Here is a 27970-nt window from a genome sequence, read left to right as displayed (position 1 = left end):
TTTATATTCCCATTGTCACTACTGAGGACCAGACTCGTATCACCTCAAAGTCAGGTGACTAGGTGTCCTCCTATTTGGTCTCCCAATCTCCAATCTCAATCCCCTTCAGACTTCCTACCAACTCCAGTGCTGGGTACCTAGCAGGCGGACCCCATCGATGTAATTAAATACTGTGAAGACCCCATCCATCAATTCAGCGCAAGTCTGGATGAGTAATTCAGAAATACTCATCCCATCTTCCAGACGCGTCCATGGCCCACCGGGCTTCTATTTAAAATTTTGATCATCACCTCACCTCCATGAGGAGAAGGTAGGTTGGAGAGCATCATTTCATTCTACAGATGATTTTCAACCCAGATCCCGAGGTTGTGAGTCCTTAAGAGGCGGTAAGATCTGGAGAACACAGCCAGCACCCGGATCTTACTGTCAAAATCAGGGAGCCGGTACTTATTCTTAAACGTAAGAGCGCATAACAATCACCTTGAGGCTCGCCGCTGGATTTCCGACACAGTGGGGCTAGGGTGAGCCGCGAAGTCCGTCTTTGAAAGGAGCTCCCCCACCCCCCGCCCCCCGCCCCCACCCCACAGTGATGCAGGCGGTCTAGGGACCGCACCCTGAGAGGCAGTGAGAACCGGTTGACTTCACAAAAGGCTTCCCGCAGGCTACCCTCGGCCGCCACCAACGCCCAGGCTCCCGGCGGCCCCATCTTTGCCGCCGTCCGCCTGCCCCACCCTCCAGGCCCGGGTCGGCTGCGGGCGGATTTCAGTCGGATGTAGACCCGGGCGCAGAGGTGCCAACGACCAGCCACTACCTGGCTTCCACTTTGGCCAGCCACAGACACCGGGAGGACTCGCGACTTTGGTGTCCAGCAGCGTGTAACGCGGCCGCCCATTGGCTCAGCTTCCTACAGCTTGGCCGTAGGGCACCCAAAGGCTTTCAGAATTGGCCGGAGCTGCAAACGCCGGGGCCGGTTTACGGGTAGGAGCGCGTTCTAAGGGGCGGGATCCGCCTGGGCCCCGCCTCCCTCGGCTGCCACCGCCCTCCGCTGCGGCCTCGCTCGGCGTCCGGTTCCGTCCGCTGGGCGCGCGGAGGCCCCTCGGGGCGACTCTCTATCACCTCCCCGGGGTGGGTCTGTCCGGTCTGCGAGGCTTCGGAAGGGAGAAGGGCTTTGAGGTCAATTCTGGATTTGCGAAATTTGTTCAGGAATTTCGGGTTTGCCAACACTTTTTTAAAAGAAAAATACAATGACTTATCTTCATCAAAGTTTCATCAAAGAGTTCAACACCAAGAAAAGCGCACAGTCTTATCATTTAAAGACCAGGTCTTTAATGAGAATGCCTTTAGCTTTAAGGGCGAGGGGGAACTCACTAAATTGTTCTAATTTTTCTGCTTTGGCTGGAGACAGGTAAAGATGACCTCAAATCAGGAATTCTCAGCCTTGCATTGGGCACCGCTAGGTTAGCTACATTGCGGGTCACTGGCAGCCAGGGGAATTCTGTCCACGGGAAAGTCCTCACTTTGTGAGTACGTATGGGACTTTCCTGGTACATTCAAATACTAATAAAAATAATGGCTAAGGTTACATGCTTACTAGATAGAAAATGCCTCTCAACCAGCATCTGAAGTAATCCTCCTCAAACCGCAGAATGTATTGGTACTATTAGCTCTAAATTGTGGAAGGAACATCAGGGCATAGAAAATGGTGTATTTCCCAAGGTCACCAAGCTAATAAATACTGAAAAGATCATTCACATCCAGCCTGAATTCTTACAGTCATTTAGAGATGAGTTTACACTTGCTTCCACCAGGGTCTTTCTGTCTTCACTAGCATTTAGAGGTGGAGTCAGGAGAGGATAGTACCCACCTTTATGACACACCACTATTATGGCTGAGATTTAACAGGAAGTGTTGGTGTTCCTTTTCCAAACATAGTATGTATTGTTTGGACTTTACAAACATTTGACTTGGCCTGATTTCAGGATCTTGAAAATCTGCTTTTGCTCATTCAAATGTTACCATATTAAAATGTTTTAAATTTTTTTCTTTGATCCCCCAAGCTGTAAAGAGAAATCAGAATAGGAAAGCAGAATCCAGTACTTAAAAACAGAGTCTCCTTTGACTCAGTTTTCCCTCATGGGAAGATGAAGTTCCACTTCTGATAACTTTAGTAATCTTATTTGATATATTGCAGAGGTTGGGGGGGGGCGTGAGGGGTGGAAAAAAGGTGGTCAGAGGGTACACACTTTCAGTTAATAAGTCCTGGTGATGTAAGGTACAACGAGATGACTTATTAAATGCTCCTGTGTGGTATATTTTGAAAGTTGCGAAGAAGTAGATTTTAAAAGATCTCATGGGGAGAATTTTTTTTATGAGGAGATGGATATTAACAAAACTTATTGTGGTAATCATTCAACATTTTCGGTAAATCAAGTCATTATGCTGTGTAACTTAAAACTCATCCAGAGTTGTCTGTCAATTATATCTCAATAAAAATGGAGCAAAAAAGTCCCAAAGGCATTAGAACACAAGATTCCCTATGATCCTAACTTCCTGGAAACAATCCTGAGTTTGGGCCTATTTGAAAACAGAGCCTTTTCCCTTACTTACCTCACTCTTTGAACTTGGTGAACAATTTTTGAACACCCAGTAACATAATTTTTCATGTAAATTAGCTTCTGAAATATTAAGAGGAATGTCCTCCAGTTTCTGCTACTGCCAGAGATTGGTGTGGCAAAAAAATTTTTTTTAAAAAGTGCAAAATATAAATTCCACTTTCTCTCCTTTTCTCAAAGCAGAGACTTGTGTAATTAAAAAAATTATTTCTGCAGTAGCATTCTTTTCCTGGAAGACTCGAGCCATTGTCACTCATGACTGAAATTTCCCATATTTTCAAAACAGATCCGATTATATCTCAGGTAGCTAGAAATAGATTTAGAGTAGGTTTCATGTGGTGCTATTACTATTTGTTGTGTGTGGTGTTTTGTTTTTTGCTTGAGTGAATCAGTATAATAGAGGTATAAACATGATATAATAACATTAGAAAGAAAGTTTGCTTATAGGATTTCAAAAAGGTACATATTAGTTCCTAAAAAGCAAGTAGGGATAAGTTTAAAGGTTGTAATTAAAATCTTTCCAGGGAAACCCTAGCATTCAGTGGTAAGATTAAAAACCACATTACTGAAATGTAGCCTGCAGCATTCAACCCATTCAACTGGCATTAAATTGGTAACTAGCAAAATAAGTATCCTGAATTGAATTTCAATTCCAATGTGCTTGGCAAAGCAGAATTGCAGTGTATTTGATCTTTATAGATACAAAATTGGAGTGCATTATGCTATTAAACATGTTCTTATTCACTAATATTAGTCATTAGTTTTCAAGTACACTGAGCTTTTACTATACTGAGGATGTGCACAATTTCATTCAATATTCAAAACCTATCCGTTAGGTACTACTCATGTTTTCTTTTTACAGATGAGGAAGATGAAAGTCCAAGAGGTTTTAGAGAGCTTGCCTAAGTGCCAAAGCCAGAGTTTAGATATAGTGCCAAGTAAGAATCTTGACACTGTATTGCTTTCCTTCAGAGGAAGAAATATTCCCATTGTTCTATTTATTCTTTTCTAACTACACCAGATATTTTAGAATGTGACTTCCCATACACAGATATACTTTTAATACATATCTTCCAAATCTTAGAGTTGGTTTCCCTTAGGGGAAGAAAGTTGGACATATGTTCTCTTCTGGCATAGTAAAAAGGTGATCCACTTTACAAATGGAATTCCCAGTTTGTCCATAGCTAATTCAGTCATTGTCACTGTAGACTCGGATGGGCTAACTAAGGCCAGCAGGCCAATGCCAGTCCACTGCTGTTTTTTGTACAGCCCAAGAGTGAAGAATGGGTTTTACATGTTTATTTTTTAATTTTTATTTATTTTTTTTAAGATTTTATTTATTTATTTGACAGACAGAGATCACAAGTAGGCAGAGACACAGGCAGAGAGGAGGAAGCAGGCCCCCTGCCGAGCAGAGAGCCCAATATGGGGCTTGATCCCAGGACCCTGAGATCATGACCTGAGCTGAAGGCAGAGGATTAACCCACTGAGCCACCCAGGCGCCCCGGGTTTTACCTTTTTAAATGGTTTTTAAAAATCAAGAGAAGAATCATAATTTGTGCCACATGAAAATTACACGAAATTTACCACGAGTGAGCCCTCAAGAAAATTATGGACTTTGGGCATTATTTTATCCGTCCAAGGTTGTCAGTTGTGAAAATGTACCTCTCTGATGGGGGATGTTGATGGTGCAGGAGGCTGTGTTTGTGTAGGGGTAGTGAGTAAGTATATGGGATAACTCCATATATTCTCGGTTTTGTGGTGAACCTGAATCTACTCTAAAAAAAAAAAGGCCTTTTAAAAATATATATAAAATTTAAATTCAGCATCCACAAATAATGTTTTATTGGAACACAGCCATCCCTGTTCATTAATATATTATCTATGGCTTTTTCACTCTAAAATGTAGAGATAAGCAGTTGAGACAAGATGGCCGGGAAAAGCCTCACGTATTTACTATCTCGACTTTTACAGAAAAGTTAGGCTATCTCTGGTAATAGGTAAGTTCTGGTTGCAGTCCTGCCCTAGGAGTTGAACTTCCAGGCTTCACAGTCCTTCCTCTTTTTCTTAAACTCGTTATAAGGTTTTTGACAAGTGACTTGACCTTGCCAACGTCAGCTTAGTCATCTGTTAAAAATGAAATTATAGGGGCGCCTGGGTGGCTCAGTGGGTTAAAACCTCTGCCTTCCGCTCAGGTCATGATCTCAGGGTCTTAGGATCAAGCCCTGCATCAGGCTCTCTGCTCAGCAGGGAGCCTACTTCCCCCCTCTCTCTCTGCCTGCCTCTCTGCCTACTTGTGATTTCTGTCAAATAAATAAATAAAGTCTTTTTAAAAAAATGAAATTATAGAATTCTAATAAGACTATTTTAAGGATTAAATGAGTTGAATACACATAAAGCATCAAATACATGTAAGTAATCATTTATTTTTATTTTAACAATTTCACATTCCTCTTATGGCCCTCCCCTTTAGAATCTGGATATATTTTCTCAACTCTTTGAAATCTGCTTTCTTTCTTTTTTTTTTTTTTTTTTTTAAAGATTTTTACTTATTTATTTATTTGACAGAGACATCACAAGTAGGCAGAGAGGCAGGCAGAGAGAGAGGGGAAGCAGGCTCCCTGGTAAGCAGAAAGCCCGATGCGGAGCTTGATCCCAGGACCCTGAGATCATGACCTGAGCCAAAGGTCCAACCCACTGAGCCACCCAGGCGTCCCTGAAATCTGTTCTTTATGTGGGGATACATTTGTCTGCCTGGGAGTCTTCTGTTTGTCTACCAGAAAATCCCCCATGACAGGGTTATGTTTACTGCTTTAATTTTACCACCCAGTTTGTTCCTCTTGATCAAAATTAGCTCCAGAACAGTAATCATCCTGTTACTTTATCTGTCTCCCAATGCACAAAATTGTTAGCGTAGCAAGTCAGTTTATCTTTTCCAATACCAGATGTCTTGCTGACATACATGCATTTATTTTCAAAGAACACTTATTCAAACATTTTTGCCATTCTCCTATTCTTACAAGGTGACAGCTCCTCAAAATCACATGAAGTCACTCTGACTTAGCAAAAAATGTAACTGAGTCACTATCCTGAAGATTTTAAAAGATTCTTATTCGGTGGAAAAAAAATGTTAACCTATTAACCAAGAATTTCTAAATAGATTGGAATTCCGAAGGCCAATAGTGACCCATTCATAATTACATAATTAGGTTCTGTCGTTTTAACAAAGCTATTCGGATTCAGCTAACATTTGAGCAGCTATTATGGGCTACCACTTTTCCAGGACTTACATTCTTTCCTGTTCATACTGTTAACCATCTTTAGAGGTCAAGACAGTAAGTCAGGTTTTAGGCTTTTAAAGTTCTTTGACTCCTCTAGCTGATCACGTTGGAGAAATTTCATTTTTCTGAGGCTGTTTTCTATTTTGTAAAATAGGAATAATACTACCTGCCCATGAGTAGTCATGGGAATCTAAGAAGGTAGTCAGTGGAAATCAATTAGTGTGAGTGGGACATAATCATAATTTTCTTTCCTTCTTTATCTGTCAATCTTATATAGTCCATCAACAAGCAATTCCCATTTCCATTAAGTCGTGTAAAATTAAAGGAATTATTTTATCACCCGATGAATTTCAAGATCTCAGCCTATCAGGGTCTGAGCAAAGGCCAGCTACCTCTTTTATCCAAGGTGGATGGAAGAGCTCTCCAAGTGGCACATGGCTGGGCTGTTGGCCATGTTTTCCCTAGCAATCAGAAAGAGTTTTCTCTGCGATGTATGCTGCAGGTGGAAAGAGTTCACAAATTTGTTTCTGCCTCTAGGTCAAGAATGTTTACATTCATCACCTGTTTTCCATAGCTGGGGCAAAGTCTCACAAATAGGGCCCAAACTAAAGGTGAAGCAAGTGTGGGGTCTAGGGCACCAAATTTAAGGAGGCACTCACTGCCAAGGTTACACAAGGTCTCAACGCTAACAAGGTTTTCTTACTTATCTGCTATATCCTGAGGAAATTTGGTTTTATATAAAGCAAACAAACAAGGCTTACTCATTATAGAGAGGTTGCATCCAGTTGTCTTAGAGAGGCAGGAGGGAGGGCTTAGGATGGGAAAGAAACTTTCCCAACTTAACCAGGGAAACTTACCCTGGTCAAGTTTTATTAAACGCCCTTGAAAGACATGCTGGAGTTCAAATGCCCATTCTTCGAGGATTTTTTTGATGTGGAAGAGACCCCCCACTGAATGAGCTGCCCACGTGTTCAAGGCAAGGAAGGAGTACTTTTCAGGGGTTTCTTGCCCACTCTCAACTCTGGGGCCTCTAGATGGGGGGAAGTGTGTCTCTTGGTTAAATTATCCTAGCTCCTATCCCGGATCACTTTCCCCTCTGCCCCTTCGTCGCCGACAGCCCCCCTCACCCTCACCGCCACCTCCACCCCTGAGCTCAGTCACTCAAAAATTGAATTTGGGGCAGGAGGGGCGCGCTGGAGCGCGGCTATTCTCGGAGCCTGCGGCCTCGGCGAGCGTTCTACGTCTCGCTCACGCTGGGAGATCATGGAGGATGCGACTAGGTCCTTTGGGAAAGGTGAGACCCCTCGACCACGGTCCCGGACTGGGGTCGCCGCGTAGCTGGGAAAGTTGGCTCTGGAGAGAGGGTTGCTCGGCCTTGGCCCCCAGGCCAGCGCGGCGGGGAGGGATTTGAAGGGATCCTTGCGCAAAAGACACATACAAATGTGTCTTCTCGGACGCGGGAGGCGGGGCGGGCGCACTTCTCCTGGGGTCCCGGGGGAAGCGAGTGAGCCCCTCTCCCCGTGGGCTTACGGACCCCTGCCTCCTCGTCTCCCCCCACAGGAAGCCTCCCCCCCGGGCCGGTCCCAGACGGCCTGATCCGCGTCTACAGCATGAGGTTCTGCCCCTACGCGCACAGGACGCGCCTCGTCCTCCGGGCCAAAGGCATCAGGTGAGAAGCCGGAGGTCAGAGCCGCGCAAGCGCGCGGGGTGTTCAGAATCTGGGGCGCCCTGCTCAGACTTCAGAGGGGCTCCTAAATGGTTAGTCCTGGGCGGGTTCTGTAGCAGGCGGTCCGCAACGCCCCAGCTTTCTTCCGAGTGGAGCCGAGTCTGTGCCTGAAACTTTCAGGACAGCTCAGTGCAGACCTAACGCTACTCCTGGTGAGAAGGCTCCCTCGCGTCTCGAAGCCGAAGGCTGGGCACTGCCCGGGCTCCCCAGGCTTTCCCGGACCGCTCCAGCCAGCCAACCCCCTGCTTCCATCCTCGGCCCCACCCCCTGCTTCCATCCTCGGCCCCACCCCCTGCTTCCATCCTCGGCCCCACCCCGGCCCCACCCCGGCCCCGCCCCGGCGCCTTCTGTGCGCTCGCTTTCCTCCTAGCTCTTCCCGCCTCCAACAGTTTTGTTTGTCCTTCTTTCCTCCACCCTACCCAGCCCCACTTCCACCGCTCCCTCCCTCTCCCCGCCCCCCCCCCCCCCGCCGCCGTCCCCCAAAGGCTAAATTGTCAGTTTTTGAGGGTAGGGCTTTTGTCTCTTTTATTCATGAGTTAGCAGAGAGCCTGGTGCAAGGTAGGTGTTCAAAAATATTTTTTTTGAATGAACGGACAAATAGTTCCAAACAATGACATAGAACAAACTTCGGTCAGGAGGCCTCTTTAAGGTTCTGGCGTACTTGAAAAATAGATCCATTTTCTTCCAGAAGGAATTCTGTAAAACCAGCACCTGCCGGGGAGGTCTGGATGTGGGAGGCAGAGCCACTTTGCTGGAGCATGGACTGGGTTGAGGGGAGGCAGCTGGCCTCAAAGCCAAAGTGAGGCTTTTGACTCTTGAAGAGCCCATCCTGTTAAGGGATGACTTCAGAGTTTCAGATTCATGTCAGAGAAATACTAATATAGAGACGTATTAAACAAAATTATGTAATTCTACTTTGTTGAGTGTATATGGAATGTATTTCCAGATTCTTCCTTACTGTTCAAGTCTCCTTGTCCCCAAGGTTACCTATTTAAAATAACAGTTATGTATTTCAAATAAAATTTAGAGAACAGTAGCCCGATGTTTTACCCTTAGTGACAAAATGGTAGCTTAGGAACCAATGTAAATATTTCTTCAGGGCAGGGTTTCTCGGCCTTGGCACTGTTGACATTTTGGGGCAGGTAGTTTAGTTTTGTGTGTACATGTGTTTGGGTTGGGATGGGGCGCTGCCCTGTGCACTGTTGGACTTTTAGGAGCACCCTGGCGCCTCTGCATTAGCTGTGACAGCCGAAAAATGTCTCCAGACATTGACTTGTGTCCCTGCAGAATGGGGCAAGATCACTCCCTGTTGAAAACCACTGCTTTATGATTTAAGACCATCTCCTTGATGGAGCAAAGAATATACTCATTTGTTTCCTTTAATCTTTTAAACATAGGTGAGCACTTCTGGTAACTTTATAGGCTTGAGCCTCTAATGATAATAATGAGAATAAGAAGAAGGTTATTGATGCTCATGTACCTAGGCACTGTCCTGAGCATTTCAGACATACTCACTTAATCAGTCCTCACAGCAGTGCCAAGAGATGGGTACCATTATTACCCCCATTTTCCAATTAAGGACATTGAGCAGAGAGAGGCTAAGGAATTTGGCCAGCATCACAAGCTAGACTGTCCAGACCCCAGGAGGTCTGATGCCAGAATTCAAGTCCTAACTCAGACATTTACCATATTCTGTTGTGACCTGTTAATATCAGATGTGCATTTGCAAGTGTTAAGATGTTGGAAACTCTGGAATGCTGTGGTTAAGTGCGTGCCCTCTGAGTCCGACTCCCTGGCTCTCAGCGGGGTTCTGATGTTTCCTCACAGTGATAATGGGCAGGTGGTTGAAACTCCTGGAGCCAGGAATCACAAGGAGCACATGAGACAAGGCAGAGAAAACATTTAGCACATCTTAACTACAGGCATTAAGACAGTGACCTTGCTGTGTATTTTTCTCTGGAAAAACCTAAACTTTGGAAAACTTATGGCAAACTTAAATTTTATAAATTGATTGCTTCTGCTTTCAGGATGAGTGTCTGCCTGCCTAAGCCTCTCTTTCTTTCTTTCTTTCTTTCTTTCTTTCTTTTTTTTTTTTTTTAAGATTTTATTTATTTGACAGACAGAGATCACAAGTAGGCAAAGAGGCAGGCAGAGAAAGAGGAAGAAGCAGGCTCCCTGCTGAGCAGAGAGCCCCGATGTGGGGGTCGATCCCAGGACCCTGAGATCATGACCTGAGCTGAAGGCAGAGACTTTAACCCACTGAGCCACTCAGGTGCCCCTAAGCCTCTCTTTCTAGTTCTGTCTTGTTTTCCCTTTGCTTTTTAAGACATGAAGTTGTCAACATTAACCTGAGAAACAAGCCTGAGTGGTACTATACAAAGCACCCTTTTGGCCAGATTCCTGTCCTAGAGAACAGCAAATGTCAGTTGATCTACGAATCTGTCATCGCTTGTGAGTACCTGGATGACGCTTACCCGGGGAGAAAGCTGTACCCATATGACCCTTATGAGCGGGCTCGCCAGAAGATGTTATTGGAGTTATTCTATAAGGTATACCCAGTTTTTTTTTTTTTTTAAAGTTACTTACATACAGTCCATTTTACTTTGTATGTGTTTCCCAAACTTGAGTTTATTTTTGAAACTAAGTCATTGGTCCGATCATTTTGTTGCAACATTACCTGTCTCTTAGGAGGGTAACTAGTATGGAATAATAGTAAGGCTATCCCCTCTGATATTAAAGATGGAAGGTGTAACTGATAGGCTCTTTTCTATTTCGACCAGCAGTCTCAAGAGGTATGGTTATGGCATGGTTAGGACCATGTGACTCCAGGTAGGAATGTTGGAAGAGCTGAAAACTGGTAGTGTGTTAAAGAAAATATTTCTAAAGTTTCAGGTAGAAAAGTTGTTGGGGTGTGAAGAAGGGAATGCATGAAAGGGGACTGCCCTTTATTCGGAGCAGCAGTCCCAACTGTGCAGGAAATATGAAGAAGAGAGAAAATTAATGATGGGGAAATTTTATGATAGTTCTCTTTGAAAAGAGATAAAAGGAACTCAGGGACATCAGTGGCTGACATAGCTTGAGCATTTATGCTGTATGAAGCACTATTCTACCTGCTTTATAAAGGTTAACTCATTTAATGCTCACAAGTACCCTTTAGGGTAGGTACTGTTACTGTATCCATTTTTCAGATGACAACACTGAGGCTTAGAGAGGTTAAGTGCCCCGCCTAAGATTGTACAGCACGGAGTAGCTGAACAAGTAAGGAGCACTGGAGAACCCCTTTTAAAGCACCCTGTTTTATTACCGTGGTGCGGTGACCGTGGATTTCTGGAACCACAGGGATGACCCTCCGAGGAGGTGGGGAGCCTAGATGTGGGCATTGGCTTGTTAAGTTGGAGTGATAAAGCTCTGGCTGCATTTTTAGGAAGAGCAGGAGTGCCCAGAGTTTCCTCAGACTGCCCTACTAAGAACCTGTGTTCTCTGATTAGGTCCCACACTTGACCAAGGAGTGTCTGGTAGCATTGAGATGCGGGAGAGAATGTGCTGATCTGAAGCTAGCCCTGCGTCAGGAATTCTGCAACCTTGAAGAGGTACGAAAAGGGGCCCCTCTCCTGATCAGATACAGTGCAAGAAGCAATGCAGGGTCCCCAGCCTGGGCCCCCTGACAACCCTTGCTTTCACAGACTTAGTCTTTCTGCCAGTCTTTGATAAGTTCAGCTACTAGTCATCTAATTTTAACCTGTGGGTGCTTGCCCTCCACTCACCTGCTATATAATTATTCTTGAAAATGTGGCAAGAATACAATAGCCACAGTAGGGAAAGAGCCCAGATGTCCATCGACAGATGAATGGATAAAGAAGACGTGGTACATACATACAATGGAATACTACTCAGCCATCAGAAAAATGAAATCTTGCCATTTGCAACAATGTGGATGGACCTAGAGGATATTATGCTAAGTGAAATAACCCAATCAGAGCAAGATAGTTATCATTTGATTTCACTTATATGTGGAATTTAAGAAAAAAAAAACAGAGGGGCATAGAGGAAAGGAGGGGAAAATAAAACAAGATGAAATCAGAGAGGGAGACAAATCATAAGATACCCTTAATCATAGGAAACAAACCAAGGGTTTCTGGAGGGGAAAGGGAGAGGAGATAGGGTACTGGGTGATGGGCATTAAGGAGGGCACGTGATGTAGTGAGCACTGGGTTTAATAAGACTGATGAGTCACTAAACTCTACCTCTGAAACTAATAATACATGAAATGTTAAATAATTGAATTTAAATGGAAACAATAGTGAAAAAAAACCATGCATACCAAATTTTCTTCATCCATTCATCCAACACAGAACATTTAGGTTGTTCCAATATCTGGCTATTGTGAATAATGATGCAATAAACATGAGTGTGCAGATGTCTCTTTGAGATAATGATTTCATTTCTTTCAGATAATATATCCAGAAGTGGAGTTGCAGGTTCATATGGTAGTTCTAGTCTTAATTTTTTGACAAATCTCCGTAATGTTTTCCATTGTGGCTATACTAATTTATATTCCTGGCACTAATTCCTTGTATAAATATATTTATGTCTGGGCTCTCTGTTCCATTCCACTAACCTACATGTCTGACTTTGTGCCACTACCATACTGTTTTGGTTCCATTTATTTTTATCCTCTCTAGTTAAAATGTTTTTAAAGATTTATTTATTTATTTATTTGACAAACAGAGATCCCAAGTAGGTGGAGAGACAGGCAGAGAGAAGGGGGGAAGCCGGCTCCCTGCTGAGTAGAGAGCCCAATGCGGGGGCTCGATCCCAGGATCCTGGGATCATGACCTGAGCTGAAGGCAGAGGCTTTAACCCACTGAGCCACCCAGGCGCCCCCTCTCTAGTTAATTTTAAAACTGTATTTTCAGTGTAAAAATCCTGCATTTTTTATTAAATCTATTCCTAGATATATTTTTTTGTATTATTGTACATGGAATTGATTTCTTAGTTTTTTTCAGATTTTTCATTGATAGGGTATGGACTGCAACTGGATTTTTACATATTGATTCTGTATCCTGCTCTGATATTTATTGTATATTCTTTGAGGGTTTTTTTTTTTTTTCAAATATATAAAATTGTGTCATTTCTAGGAAAAAAAAGAAAAAAGAAAAAATCTGGCAAGGAAGGGGGAAGGGCATGTGATGAGTTTCTTCCTTTCCCTGAATCACCACATTCCTTAGGTGGTAGCTCTGTATGGCTTCTGTCTATACCCCCTGCCAATGAGGCTAAGATTTTAGATTCCTTAGGGATTTTGTTTGACTGCTAATAAAAGGGACCTACCTACTGTGAACTTATTTTATAAGGATTTATTCTCTTACACAAAAAAGCCAGAGGTAGTGCAATTCAGGGCTGTTTTGATGGCTTTCTTATAGTTACTAGGGGCTGAAGATCTTTCTCTCCATCTGTTCTGTCATCCTGAGTACAAGTCTTTCATCCTCAAGATGACAAAATGGCTGCTTGAACTGCAGACATTACATCCATGCTCTAGGTTACAGAAAGGAGAACAGAGGGGAAAAATGGCAAAGGGCCATGCCCCTTTATTCACAGGCTTTTGGGGTGCCTGAGTGGCTCAGTTAGTTGAACATCTGCCTTTGACTGGGGTCATGATTTGGGGTGTGAGGATGGAGCCCCACGTTGGGCTCCCTGCTCAGTGGGGAGTCTGCTTCGCCCTCTGCCCCTCCCCCACTCGTGCTCGTGCACACGCGCGCACTCTCTCTCACTCTCTCAAGTAAATTTTTAAAAAAGGCTTTCCCAGAATTCCTACTCAATGACTACTTAAATCTCATTGGCCAGAACTTAGTTGTAGCAGAACTATGTTCAGGAGAGGCTGGGAAATGTAGTTTTTTCGAGGGGGGCACCCTGGATAAAATCAGGGTCCTATAAGAAAGAGGGGAAAGTGACTATGGATAGGTTAGTCAAAGAGCAATCTGGCAGTAATATGGCTCCTTACCCCTTACCTCTAGAATAATCTGGAAGGTGGTTCTATGACTTCCTTTATCTTTGTTCTAGAAACTGATACTTTCCTTTATGGGTGGGTTGTAACTCTGTTGGCATCCATCAGAATGCTATTTCCCTCTTAAGGAAAAACCGATTATTAATACTCTTCAATTTGACCTTTGTCAAGTGGAAGCAGATTAAATTTATTTACACTTCCAGCTGCCTATCTTAGATTTGTACAGTTGCAGTATTTATGGATGATAAATAATCGTCTGTGAGAAATTACTCTCATGGGGCACCTGGGTGGCTCCGTGGGTTGAAGCCTCTGTCTTCCGCTTGGGTCGTGATCCCAGAGTCCTGGGATCGAGCCCCGCTTTGGGCTCTCTGCTTGGCGGGGAGCCTGCTCCCCTCCCCACCCCCACCTCTCTGCCTGCCTCTTTGCCCACTTGTGATCTCTGTCTGCCAGGTGAATAAATAAAATCTTTAAAAAAAAATGACTCTCAGAAGAAAAAGAAGCTCTGATTTATAGTGTTTTCTGTTTCAGGGATGTAAATACTCCCACCAGAGGCTGATTTTGACCTACCAATGTTGTGTCTCCAAGCTCAGGGTTGAGAAGAGATGTCATCGGTGGTTGGTCAGCTCTGGCACATTCCTGAAGAACACAGTTCCACTTTATCTTCAGTAGCTGAGTTCTAGAAATAACCAGTTAACTAGCCTAAGTGTAGGTAGCTTTCACGGATGGTACTTAAGGACCTCTGAGTATTCAGCGTTGTTCTAGCAGATTTGAATGTGGTTTTGTCCCATCATTACCAAGAATTATAAATACCATGTAGGCAGTATAAGAATCTGAACCCTGCCCAGTTAGCTGGAATTATTTGATCCAATCCTCTAAATACAGTATATCAACTCGAGGAGATTCTAGTGAAATAGAAACTTGTCAGAATAATTTTGGTAGAGAATGTTTCTGACATGTGCAGCTCTTTTGCATGGTTGTGTGTAATCAGGATTTTGTTTGAGCTGAAAGTGTGTTACATATACATGGTCTTTCTGAGGGATAAGCAAGTTGAGATACCACTATGTGATCTTCTGCCATGCGAAAGGATCTTTTGCCAAGCAAAAGGCTCAGTTTACCTTTACAGCCTTAAACTCTGACAGTTTCTTGTTTTGCCGTAAATGCCCCTAACTTTAGAATTTTTTCTTAAAAAATAGTTTCATCAAAATGAAAGGTCAATTGTGCTTCTTCTATAATGGAATTTTTCTGAAATAGGTTCACAGTTGTTTGAGATGCATGACTGCTGTTTTCATGATCAAACCGGCCTCCTCTCTGCTCGCTTTCCCGTTCTGAACATTTTCGGGAGTTTTTTAAAATGGCGGGGAGGCCATTCTGTGAGCACGCTTTCTGTTTTCAAGCCAAGTTTCTCGTCTTTACTGAATCAGTGTCAGCAGTACTCATCTTTTTTAGCTTTATTCTTTTTTTTTTTAATGTTTGTGATTGATTTCACCATATCAGAAGAGCACTTTGAGCCCACTTCCGTTTTATCCTTGTGGGTTGGAATGTGCCAGACCTTCCAGCCATGCTGCTGCTGTTCTTCCTCCTCCTCCTCCTTGCCAGTGTCCTCATTCTGAGGGTTTGCGTTGTGGAAGCACTTGGCTCAAGTACAAGGGCAGTGAAAGGATTCAGCCCGATTTCTCTGATGCTTCAGAATTTTGCTCTAGTTCAAGGTTTCTGTGCATAATGGATTCTGTCTTCTGGCTGGCTATTCCTTGATCTCCTGCTAGTCATCAGCGGAAGTCCATCCAAGGAGAAGAGAAGGGCGGTGATATGGAGAATTCTGGAAAAACGCTGAGGGAGTGACAACCTGCCTGAGGCCTTTGGCTCCTGGGGGCCACAGGACACATGATGTTGTTAATTCTTGGCATTCCCCAAACTGCCTTGATGTATCTCCATGCCAAATTTCCCATGTCTCCAAATTTGATTCTGTGCCTTGTGTATGTGGCTCTTTGCCTGAGGTCAGTTTGTAGAAGTTGTCTCTACAACATCCAGGAGCATCTCTAGTGAAATATTTTCTTGATTCTAAATTTCTCCTATAACCTTAATTTTTAATCTGTCCTTTCTCCTCTCCAGAAAGAATACATTTGTGCCCAGTTAGATCATATTATCTGGGTTAAGTTTTGCTATTTTTCTTTCTTAATTCTTATTAACTCCAATAATGAAATTACTTACGCGTTGCTTGTTTCTCTTTGGATGTCACTAGGACAGGAGGGAAGGAAAGTTTATATCTGGCTAATTGTTCACTGAAAATAATTTTCTATAGCCTTTTGTGTACAGCAGACTATTTATAAGCTATGTTTATCTTGTTATCAACTAACTTACCATGTCTACAAACTAAATTCATTGTTGCTACCTATTTTTTATAAGAGCTTTATTGACATAATTCACAGACCACAAATTCACCCTTTCCAAGCATACAGTTCAGTGGTTTGGTTTAATATTTACATAGCTGTGCAACCATCACCACTAGTTAATTCTAGAACATTTCTTCGTCTTAAAAAGAAATCCCTTAGTCATTAACACTGGCTTCCCATTTCTTCAGAACCTTCCCAGCTGCAGGCAACCCCTAATTTACTTTTTGTCTTTATGAATTTACCTGTTCTGGACATTTCATATAAATGGGAACATACAATGTTAGCCTTGCATGAGCTTCTTTTATTTAACATCATGGTTTCAAGGTCCATCTTTTATTGCTTTTTATGGCTGAATGATACTGCGCTGTATGGATATGTCATATTGTGTTTATTCCTCAGTTGATGGATACTGGGGTTGCTTCCACTTTTTGACTGCTGCAGGTAATGCTGCCGGGAGCATTTATGTACACGTTCTTGTGTTGGACATATGTGGCCAATTCTCTTGGGTTTGCTAGCTGATTTAGCATGTCTACTAATATGCCTTTTTTTTTTCTCGAGAGTTTATTTATTTGACAGACAGAGATCACAAGTAGGCAGAGAGGCAAGCAGCGAGATTGGAAGGGAAGCTGTCTCCTTGCTGAGCAGAGAGCCCGATGTGGGGCTCAATCCCAGGACCCTGAGATGATGACCTGAGCTGAAGGCAGAGGCTTACCCCACTGAGCCACCCAGGCGCCCCTAATATGCTGTTTTTAGTGGTAACCACCATCCTTCCACACCGAGGAACCGATGACCCTTTATACACAGTGGCTAATGGAGTGGTTTTAGTGCTGTTGCAACTTGAGTAACTTCATCCATTGTCCAATTCTGATAGCTTCTTTCTAGGTAAACTAATATTTGCTGTTTTTCTGTTAAGAGCTTTCCGCTATACCGTCTACCACCATGTAAATAAGAGACCAATAATTATTCCTATTATTTAGAGATTAATTATACTCTTTCCAATTGTGAAGAAATACTTGTTCATTAGAGAGAATATGGAAAGTACAGAAAAATACAGAAACTCAGACCAAAAAAAAAAAAAAATCATAATCCCATTACCCAGAAGTAGCTGTGGGTATCATTTTGGACTTTTTATTTCCTGTCCTTTTCTGCTCTGTATATTTTTATGTCGTTAAAATTGTAGTGTATATAGAATTGGGCTACCATTATGATGTAAAGGTCTTCCCATATTTTTATAAACCCTGTAAATGCTTGTTCATATGTATTAAGAGCATTTATTAAAGAAGCATTATTTATGAGGATGGAAAATTATAAACCTTAATGTACATTAGACAGGGAATGCTTAGATAAATTACATTCCTCTGGACAAAGTTTTAGAATATAATTGAGGTTCAATGGGATGAGGCCCGGAGCCGATGACCAAGAAAGAATTGTTGAGACATCTTTGGTGCAAAATGGTGGTTTATTAAATCACAGGGACAGGACCTGCGGGAAGAAAGAGCTGCTGCCCTAGGGCTGTGAGGAGTGACCCATTACATACTTGCAAGTTGGGAAGAGGTCAGGGAGAGCGTCAGTCTCTAAAGAGTTTTGGAAGCAAGGTTTCCAGGACCTTCGCGGGTTAGCTCTTGTTGGGAAAAGGTCATTTATTACAGTCTAATAAAACCCTAGTTTTGAGACCCTTCGGTATATATCGGTGGGCCATATGCTTAGGGATGGTTGCCAACATGTTATCTTGGAGGGTTTAGAGATAAAGGAAGTTTCCAAAGGAATTTTTATATTTTAAAGTAGACCCACAGGATCCTGGTGTATGTGGGGCGGTCAGGCTAGGATTGCCTTGTGCCCTTAGCAAAGTGTTAAGGTGGAAACAGTTGAGTCTGTAGAGGAATGTCACTCTGCCTGTTTCAAGGGCTTGTCAGTGGGTAAGGAAATTGAATAACTTTTCTCCTGCCTCTGTTTCCCATATCACTCTTGTGGAATTTTATACAGCAGTTAAAAATGAAAGAGGTAGAACTATGTGTACTGACATGAAAAGATTGCCTAGAAATATTTGAGTGAATTACACAGTAATACAGATGGCACGATCCCACTTTTGTAGAAGAAAACAGATGTACATATGTGTATATATACATGTAAATAAATGTCCAGAGAAATGCCTAAAGAGATACACATCACACTCCTAATAGAGACTGCTACTGGGAGAGGAAAGAAGAGTGGGCAAAAGCAGGATGGGGAAGAGCAGGTCTTTGCCATTTAAACTACTTTCTAGTAGTCTGGGTGGCTCAGTCAGTTAAGCCTCTGCCTTTGGCTCAGGTCATGATCCCAACGGTCCTGCAATCGAGCCCCACATCGAGCTCTCTGCTTGGCGGGGAGCCTGCTTCTCCCCTCTCTCTGCCTGCCTCTCTGCCTACTTGTGGTCTCTCTCTCTGTCCAATAAATAAATAAAATCTTTAAAAAAAAAAAAACTACTTTCTGTCATTTGAGCTTTTTTAAATAATGAGAATGTATTTCTGTATTATGGGTGCAATCTTTAAAAATAGAATATAATCACTTTCATTCTATGTGATTCTCCATGTGTATAAACTGGAGTTATTTATCCTGCACCCACACAAGGAATATTTAGGTTGTTTCTAGTCGTTTACCATTGTGAATGGTGCTGCAAGAAACAGCAGTCTGTTCCTCTATTTGAGAATGTCTGAGTCAGACTTCTAGGAGTGGAATTACCAGATGAAAGGGTAAGAACTTTTAGAGGCTTGAGCTGTGTTGCTAAATTGCTTCTCCAGAGACTTGTGCTGTTTGTCCCCCAGCAGCAGTATATGAAAATTCTCTTTACACTTCCCCTTTTTACTGTGGGGAGATTTCATTAAAGAAGATATTTGCCTGCTTTGGAGAGAGGCAGTAGTTTTTTTATTGTGGACTTCATTTGTATTTTTTTTTTTTATTGTTAGTGAAATAGACACTTTCCCCCCAAAGTATGCCATCTCTTTGTGTGTGTGTGTGTGTGTGTGTGTTTTAAAAGATTTTATTTATTTATTTGACAGAGAGAGATCACAAGTAGGCAGAGAGGCAGGCAGAGACAGAGGGGGAAGCAGGCTCCCTGCTGAGCAGAGAGCCGCATGTGGGGCTCGATCCCAGGACCCTGAGATCATGACCTCAACTGAAGACAGAGGCTTAACCCACTGAGCCACCCAGGCTCCTCCGCATTATGTTTTGTTTGTGAAAATGGGCTGTTACCCATCTCTGTCTATTAAGATCTTCCTGATTTTCCTTGTTGATTTGTAAAAATTCCCCTTAATGAGCTCCTTACATATAAAGGATATTTGGCTATTTTTCAAAAACACTTGTTTTTTGTTTGTTTTCTTTTGTTTTTTAGTCTGGCTTATCTTTTTTGTACATAATAGAAATACAACGTTTAACAATATTGTGCTATGTAGTTCTTTCCTGTTGTGATTTCTTCCACAGCTTTTACGGATAAGAAGTCATCTTCCCCTTTAGGGGAAATTAAAGACATTCCTTTATATTTTCCTTCACCATCCATCACTTTATAGGTATTTGACCCATCAAGCGTTGGCCTCCTGGCTTCCCCTGCTACTATTGTACACACACGTTGACAAAAAGAGTAAGTCCATTAAAAGGATTCCAGCATAGAACTTTCAGAAAGGTCCTTGAATCCCCAAATGTGGACAAATTGCATTCTGAATCTTCATCAGGGACTCCAGGTCATACCTGAAGAGCAGCGGGAGAGGCGTGTTCTGTCCCAGACCCTATGTCGGAGGCTTCTTTCCAGAGGAAAAATGGTTTTATATGTCCTCCAAGTTTGTTTCTGTACCATTGGTTCATTTTACAGGTAATCACTTCATTCTCATTAGCTCAACCTCAGCCTCATTCAGTATAACAGGGACCTGAAATCTGAAATGTGGAGAGCCTTCTCTTATCTTTCATGGACTCGGGGTTTCTGCCCTGGAGTTGGGCACTTTTCTGCTGCTTCTGGAGAAGGGCCTGCCTTGCTCATGTGTTGGCAGATGGTTTTGTGTCTGGTGCGGGTTGCGGGGTGGATTCTGCTTCTTAGGAACCGTTTCCATCAAGAAAAAAACCCACTTTTTTGTTCTCTCCCAGCAAGGACAGCAGCGCCTCTGCAAGCCACCAGGCTATCTGTCCTCCTTGGGAGGCAGTGACAAGGGGTGTGCCTCGGACAGCAGCCTCCAAGGTTAAGCACAGTTAGTGAAGCTGATCCCGAGCTTCACTACCCAAGACTGTAGAAGGAAGCTTTCATGGGAGAAAGTCCGGGTTTTGCTTCTCTTTATGATGTTGCTGCTTCTCTCTCCAAAATCTTACAATTTCTCTTACCTTCTTCCTTGGTGAACTTCCTGGGGGAGCCAGCCAGGGCGCCTCACCATCGATGGCCACAAGGGGGAGCCCGACGCGCTTCTTCCTTCCATCTGCTCTCTCACGCGAACCTCTTTTTAGGTCCTCCTGGGGGAGCCCGAGAGGCCCTCCAAGAAGACTAGGGGTTCTTCCATCCGTGCTTTTTCACGCTTAGGGGAGGGGAGGGGAGGGAGAGGGTGAAATCTTACTGTCTTATTTTACTGTGTATCCTAAAATCTGTCGTTGGAGCTAATGGGCTGTAAGCAAGTGACTGAGTTTAAACTGAGAACACAGGGGAACTATTTCATTAAAGTTGCCTGAAGACGTTTTTATCAATGGAATAGAAGAGGAAGGAGAGAATTTTGTAAAAAAATTGAGTTTTTGTAGAGCACAACGTGGTGCTTGAACTCACAACCCCCGAGATGGAGAGTTGCATGCTCTACAGACTGAGCTGGCCAGGCATCTCCCAGGAGAGAATTTGGTAATTTTCTCATTTTCTCTTTTCTTTTCTTCCTCCTCCTTCTTCTTCTAATTCTTCTTCTTCTTCTTCTTCTTTTTTTTTTTTTTTTTTTGGTCGTGATTGTGTCTTGTCTCCCAGTGGGGCAGGTGGCAAAGCCAGAGAGAGAGGAAACAAGGGACTGGGGAGGGAGTTCGCACAGGGAAGCCAGAGGCTTTCAGAGTTTGCTGATTCTAAGCTTTTTGCTGATACTTAAATGGAAAGAACAAAGAATTCACAAGAGACTTGGCAAAGCTGCTGTGATTAGTGTCCTGTACTTACCTGTTTGAAGTTCAGCAGCACAGAGCTGGCTGTGGTCTGGGAATGGGGAGAATGCTGATTTTGTCTTCATTCTGGGCTACCGAGAGCTCCTTTAACTTCCTGGGACTGTTTCCTCTCCCGAAAAGTGAGAGTCCTTTTGTGCTTCCACAGGAGAGGCAAGAATCAGTCTCAGCTCACCAGCGCCGTTTCCTCTCCCCCTTGGCTCAGGAAACTCAAGTCCAACTCAAAGCTTTATTTAAGGAACTCTGCAGGACCCCAGGTTTGACATCTCGATGTCGTTTTCCTTCCTTGTTTTGACCTTCCGTTCTAACCTTTGTTTTCTCTGGTCTTAGTGTTTTATTATTTTCCATGTTTTATATGTTATGGTATACATTTTTTTTTTTTTTTAAACACCGCATCTCTTAATTCCTTGGTACTGAGCGTGGTGCAAATACACGGTAAAATGGGAGGAGAGTCCCACTAGAAGAGGTCCAGTGACCCCTTCCATACTGATGTTATGTGATTCTCAATGGAAAGGCCACTGCCTATGTCTGGAAGATACCAGGTTTGCATGGAAGGGAGCGATCCCACTGAGGGTCTTAAAGACTTCAAGAGGGGCTTTTGGGTGGCTCAGTGGGTTAAGCATCTGCCTTTGGTGCCGGTCGTGATCCTGGGGTCCTGGAATCGAGCGCCGCATCGGGCTCCCTGCTCAGTGGGGGGGAGTCTGCTTGTCCCTCTCCTTTTGCCTCTCCCTCTCTGCTCCTGCTCTGTCTCTCACATAAATAATTAAGTCTTTGAAAAAAGATGAAAGTCCGAGGGAATGTGAATATGTATTTTGGGGGTGGGAAAGGCTAGAAGAGGATCAGTGATGCCTCATCTGTTCCATCCACGTGCTCAGCTTGACCTTTTTTTTTTTTTTTTAAGATTTTTTGTTTATTTGACAGAAGACACAGTGAGAGAAGGAACACAAGCAGGAGGAGTGGGAGAGGGAGAAGCAGGCCTCCCACTGAGTAGGGAGCCCGACGCAGGGCTTGATCCCAGGACCCTGGGATCCTGACCTGAGCCGAAGGCAAACGCTTAACGACTGAGCCACCTCGGCACCCCTCATCCTGACTTTTTATTGTACCGTGTACTTTTTTTTTTTTAAAGACTTTATTTATTTATTTGACAGACAGAGATCACAAGTAGGCAGAGAGGCAGGCAGAGAGAGAGGAAGGGAAGCAGACTCCCTGCTAAGCAGAGAGCCCGATGCGGGGCTCGATCTCAGGACCCTGAGATCATGACCTGAGCCAAAGGCAGAGGCCTCAACCCTCTGAGCCACCCAGGCGCCCCTGTACTGTGTACTTTGATAGGGCTTGAATTCCTTTGAGTGTTTATATAAGAACTAATTGTATCTGTAACATGTATATTAAAGACATACTCCTACTTTGAGTAAGTAAAAAGCTTTAAACATATATACTAATACATACCAATTACTAAGCAGTTATTCATTTTCAAAATATCGCTTTACCAAAGGACCTAGCATGGATTCCAGTAAATATCTCTGTGTGATGTGTTTTGACAAGGACTTTCCCAAGAGCACCGCTCATCTGTAAACAGAAAAGCTATACTTGTTCCAGGGTCAGTCGATTTAGATTTCGTTCTGATTTGTACTATGAAGGCCAATAATAAGCTGGAGGTATATGTTTCGAAGCCAGTGGTAAAAGTTTGCATAATTATTATCCATTTGTGAATATAAAGAAGATTTGATGCTGTCTGGAATCCATAAATACTGAACGATTTGTTCCTTCCTGCTGTAAGTCAGATCTATTTTCCTTATGCCTTAAAATAGCCTGTTTTGAGTTTTCATTGGCCAGATTCCACTGGTTTAGTCCATCCTGTTAGTTTTCTTGAACAAAGTGATGCTCCCTAACATTTTTCAGACTTCTAGGACACTCATCACGGGAACTCCTCCATGCCATGTCAGGGGATAATGAAAACTTGGACTTGAGGGCACAAGATTTGGTTTCTCTTCTGAGAAGGGTGGCAGGTGGGGGATCCCGTTGATTTTTTTCTGTCAGAGATGCATCTGCTATCTGTAGATGTGAGGTTTGGATGTCTCTGTGTTTTCTCATCATAAGAGCTTTTGTTTATTCATGCATGATTATGTCACTCCCCACCATAACATCTGAGGTGGGCACTAACTTACCACCATTTTACAGATGAGAAAACTGAAGCTTGGAGGAGGTGGTGTGTAGGTAAATTGCCTCGGACTCCGTATTGAATAGGAGGCCTAAGCCTAGCCTAAGATCAGGTCTGCCTGCCCCTGAGCTGATGTTCTTTTTTTTTTTTTTTTTTTTTAAGATTTTATTTATTTGTTTGACAGAGATCACAAGTAGGCAGGGAGGCAGGCAGAGAGAGAGGGGGAAGCAGGCTCCCCACTGATCAGAGAGCTTGATGCAGGGTTTGATCCCAGGACCCTGAGATCATGGTCTGAGCTGAAGGCAGAGGCTTTAACCCACTGAGCCACCCTGGCACCCCTGAACTAACGTTCTTAACTACAGCTGTAGACTACATCAGAGTTCATAAGCTGGAGAAGGAGCAGTCATGCCTGGTGATAGAGATAGGAATAGAGAAATCCAGACAAAGGATATAGAAATCTGGCTCTGTAACTATAGGGAAGTATGTAGTTGATGAGTTCTGTGGGTCCAAGAGTGTTGTTTGCTTGACTGAATTGGGGGGTTGGCACCATACTTTTCTCTTTGGAAAGACCTGGCTTGACAATAACCTCTACTAAGCATTTTTGCTTTTAAAATTTTCCACTACTTTTTTTTTTTTTTTTTTTAACTGTATTTTGGTTATGAAGAGTTTATCTGTTTGCTTTACGGTCTATCTGTGTAAATTTGTCCCATTTGGAAATGAGAAATTCTGTTTTAATGCAAAGAGTTGACAGTGTTAAGTGGCCCAAAAGTGTGAAGTTCGAAGAGCTCAAATAAAACAAGAAAATAGGATATACAGTGTTGAAATTTGAGGAAATCCACTAAATAGCATTTGCTCTTTCTTGCGTTTGTTTTGAATCAAGAAATGTCTACAAAGAGGAAGACATATGGAAACCATGGTATCCCCTTAATTAGGGATAAAGTGGGTCTTGGAGAATGGGGATCACAACTACAGCAAGCAGGGTTTCTAATGAGGTCCCCTCCCTCTCAGCCATGGGGGGTGTGGGGCAGGGCCCCTGTCTCCAGGGACTGAGTTCCTCCTTGGAAAGCTTAGGACTCTGAGGAAACTGTTTCAAGCCAAGAGGTTGGGGCTTCGCTCCCTGTCTGGCTTTTCCTCCAGATTCCCCAGTCAGATGAGCCACCTCGTTGTTCCAGTGTTGAAAGGGGGGAAGGGCTGAGCGTGGCTGGGAGTTTGGTCCTGAAGGAAGTGGAAGAAACCTCAGGAAAAGGGCAGGACGCATTGTGTAACAGATTGGAAGGAGAAGCAGAGCCTTGGTTCTCCCTCTTCGGGAAGCAATTTGATAATTGTATTTAGCATCTATAAATATGTCAGCAGGTAAGTAAATTAATTTGCTTTTGTTCTGTTCAAACTTTTAGATTCTTGGCTATCAGAATACCATCTTCTTTGGTGGAGACTGTATATCCATGATTGATTACCTCTTTTGGCCCTGGTTTGAGCGGCTGGATGTATATGGAATCGCCGAGTAAGACCTTTGACTGTGGGGTTGCATTGGGTAGCAAACAGAATGGTCAGCCATTCACCATGGAAATGTAGGGATGTTTAAAGTAGAAGAAATTCCCTGGTGGACTCGGGGAGACCGTGTAGGGGCCCCAGGCAGAACACATGCTTTGTTCCCATGATGCTCTGAGACATTGAACTTGGGTGGGCACCTGCTGGGCTCCCAGACAGTCACAGGGTGGGTGCTGGACAATTCTGGCATTGGGGAACTGGGTCTGGCGGAGGCAGAACAACATCTGTACCCTCACAGATTGAGCGTGGGCTCGAACCCACCCACCCACCTTCCACTTTGACTATCTCTGATGAAAGGTCAGATAGAACATATTTATTTGTTTATTTCTAAGATTTTATTTATTTATTCATCGGTGAGAGAGAGCACACAAGCAGAGGGAGAAGCAGGCTCCCTTCTGAACAAGGAGCCAGACCTGGGACTCAGTCCCCAGATCCCAGGATTATGACCCGAGCTGAAGGCAGACACATAACCGACTGAGCCACCCAGGTGTTCCCAGATAGAAAGTATTTAGATCTTTTAAACTATGTGTCAACATAAACATGACCAAAACTTGTCTCCTCTGGGGACAGAGTACTGAGCCATGACCCGGGAACCCTCCCCTCTTGGATTTTCCACTAACCAGTTGTACTGTCTTGAGCGAGTCACGGGTATATCCTAGACCTCCACTTCCTGGTCCGTCTTGGAAAGGGCTCAGTCAGCTCCAGTACTTCAAGGTTTGATGATGGTTTTGCTGACTTTTAAAAAGTGTTTTTGGAAACTACTTGTCTTTACTTTCTTCAAACTCCCTGCAGTAAAATCTAAGAATGACAGGGGGTTGTTTTTTTGGGGGTAAACAGAGAAGCCCACACACTTAATTTCCCCAGAACAATCAGCCCACAGGTATTTTAGCAGTGTTGTTAAAAGCAACAACAACTTCCATGATTCAAAACACACACAGATAAGATTTTCCTCCAGGACATGATCATGATCAGTTGATGATAAGGTAACTAAGATAACTTTATAAACCAGCCTTCTGTGTCTTGTAAATCTAAAAAGTCACGCATGCCACGTTTCCCAATGGCCTCCCTTGCAGGCGAGCTAACAGTTCTTTCCTGTCCTGCAGCTGTTTGAACCACACGCCAGCACTACGGCTCTGGACAGCAGCCATGAAGCAGGACCCCACGGTGTGCGCTCTTCTCATAGATAAGAACATTTTCTTGGGCTTCTTGAATCTTTATTTTCAGAACAACCCTGATGCCTTTGACTATGGACTAGCTTGCTGAGCCTCAGTCCATCCCTTCACCATCCAGAATTCCCAAGCATGTCGTGACTCTGCATCAGGAATTGTTTTGGTGGGTCAGTCAATCTGTTCGTTTTCTTTGAGGTTCCCAATAAACGTGGAGACAGAAAATGTATTCTTTCTGATAATCCGTTGGTGTGACTCTTCTGGCCTATCCCTTCTAAAGATCCTCTAGAAATCTCTAGTGCCCAGTGCTGATGCCCAAGCACCTTTGGAAGACTGGGAGCCTGTGTGCCTTCTGGTTCCTTGGCCTTTGGCCCAGTGTAACCTCCAGATTATTGGGGTTGATGCTGATGAGAAGGTTCAACGCCTGTCCATTGGTGATGTTCATCACAGATCAGCACGGTCCACAACCTCCCTGGTGAGTGGAAAGCTAGAGAAGAGGAGGAAGAAGAAAACACTCCAGGTTCCCAATCCTCTCTATTTGGCACACAAGAGCTGCCATCCACATGGGCACATGTGTCATTCACGTTCCCACTTTGGCATGGGCCTCTGAGACACCGAGGGTCTTATGACTCAAAGAATTCCAAAGCAGGAAATGAAACACCCGTTGTCCGCCCAGACTAACGACGTCAGGATTTCGCTGGTGCTGTCCGGGCTCAGGATGGCTCACAAAATGTTCTACAGCCAACATCCTGCCTTGAAAAAACAGACACGCCCCAAACCCAGTCCCAGGCAAAGGTCACTTTGTTGGATTTGCGTCACACACACTTTCAATTTGTCCTAACAAACGCCTCTGGTTGCCTGCTGTGTACCCGGACCCATGGCGGGTGAAGACGACAAAAATGCAGGAGCCTCCTGGTCATTCTACTCCTCTTGGTTGAGGTACTTGGGAGCCACTTGTCTTGGCCCCAAGTGGTGTCTCCACTGGCTCTGCCCAGTGTTGCTCACCACAGACGGTGACAAAGATCCCAGGAGGGTGGCCGGGGGTGCTGGCAGGTACCCAAGCCTGGAAGCTTCTCTCCCTTACCCCACAGGAGTGGAACAGGCCTGTCCGATGCTATTTTATCTCAGGGTCTAGGGACCAGCCTGTGATCATTTCAGCTGTGTTCACGCCTCTTTGTTTCTCAGCCTCTCGGCCGTTCAGGGCACCAGGCAGTAGAGGACGTAATGTTCTGCTTGTCAGTGCCCACTGAGGTGCTGTCTCTGGCCTCTGCCTCTGACTCAGCCCAACCAGCCCAGTTTCTCCCCACATCTCAGCCTGGCCTGGCCATCTGCTGCCTCTGGGTGGGTCTTGACTCATGTAAATAGTTACCAGTGTGACTTGGAGCCAGTTGGACAGACGCAAACCTGCGGTGAGGTGGCCTGGTGCGCCAGAAGAGGCTTCGCATGACGTGAGCATCTCAGGAGGGGGCGCCCCGTTGCCATGGCACTGGAGCCAGTGCAGAGTAAAGTATGTGAGTCCCACTTTCCTGGGATTGTTGCTGGGCCCCTGTCTCCTCTCCTAGGACTTGGGGACCCATGGGTGTCTGGGTGTAAATCCTGTGTGCTGGCCAGCATTCGGCGTGAGACCGAGATTGTTGTTGACACCACAGATAATGGCATGTCTCTGGACGACCAAAACCAAAGATGTTCGTTTTGGGGCTCTACGTACTAATTTTGAAGCTTGAAGAACCAGGCTCCACGGGATGAGAAATGTGCCCGTGGGGAGAGATGGGAGCTGGTGGCACACAGCCCGGTTTGGGGTGTGGAAGCCTTTCGTCCAGGTGGGCTCTCTGCAGCTTGCCTCGGTCACCTGCGCTGCCTTCCACGTCTCCCTTCTCCTTTACATCATCAACCTGCGCCGCCGCCGACTCGGTTGTCAACCTCTGGATAAAACTACAAGGGTTTAGCCT

At 44.1% G+C, this 27970-nt stretch overlaps 1 protein-coding gene across 2 annotated transcripts; it reads left to right on the top strand.

Moving 5' to 3' along the window:
• Positions 1–857: 857 nt before the first annotated feature.
• LOC131830720 (glutathione S-transferase omega-2) lies at positions 858–26250 on the top strand. Of its 2 annotated transcripts, XM_059173267.1 has the most exons (8): positions 858–978; positions 7077–7187; positions 7454–7562; positions 9946–10168; positions 11108–11209; positions 12071–12106; positions 24702–24808; positions 25959–26250. In XM_059173267.1, the coding sequence occupies exons 2-8, from the start codon at positions 7157–7159 to the stop codon at positions 26116–26118; spliced, it is 768 nt and encodes a 255-aa protein (XP_059029250.1). In that variant the 5' UTR covers positions 858–978; positions 7077–7156; the 3' UTR covers positions 26119–26250. The 2 variants fall into 2 exon arrangements, with proteins under 2 accessions (XP_059029250.1, XP_059029251.1); XM_059173268.1 differs by lacking the exon at positions 12071–12106.
• The last annotated feature ends 1720 nt before the right edge of the window (positions 26251–27970 follow it).

This window comes from Mustela lutreola, chromosome 4 (genome assembly GCF_030435805.1).
Source record: "Mustela lutreola isolate mMusLut2 chromosome 4, mMusLut2.pri, whole genome shotgun sequence".
Taxonomy (NCBI): domain Eukaryota; kingdom Metazoa; phylum Chordata; class Mammalia; order Carnivora; family Mustelidae; genus Mustela; species Mustela lutreola.
Note: the sequence above shows the minus strand (reverse complement) of the source record. Positions and strands in the feature narration are given on the sequence as shown.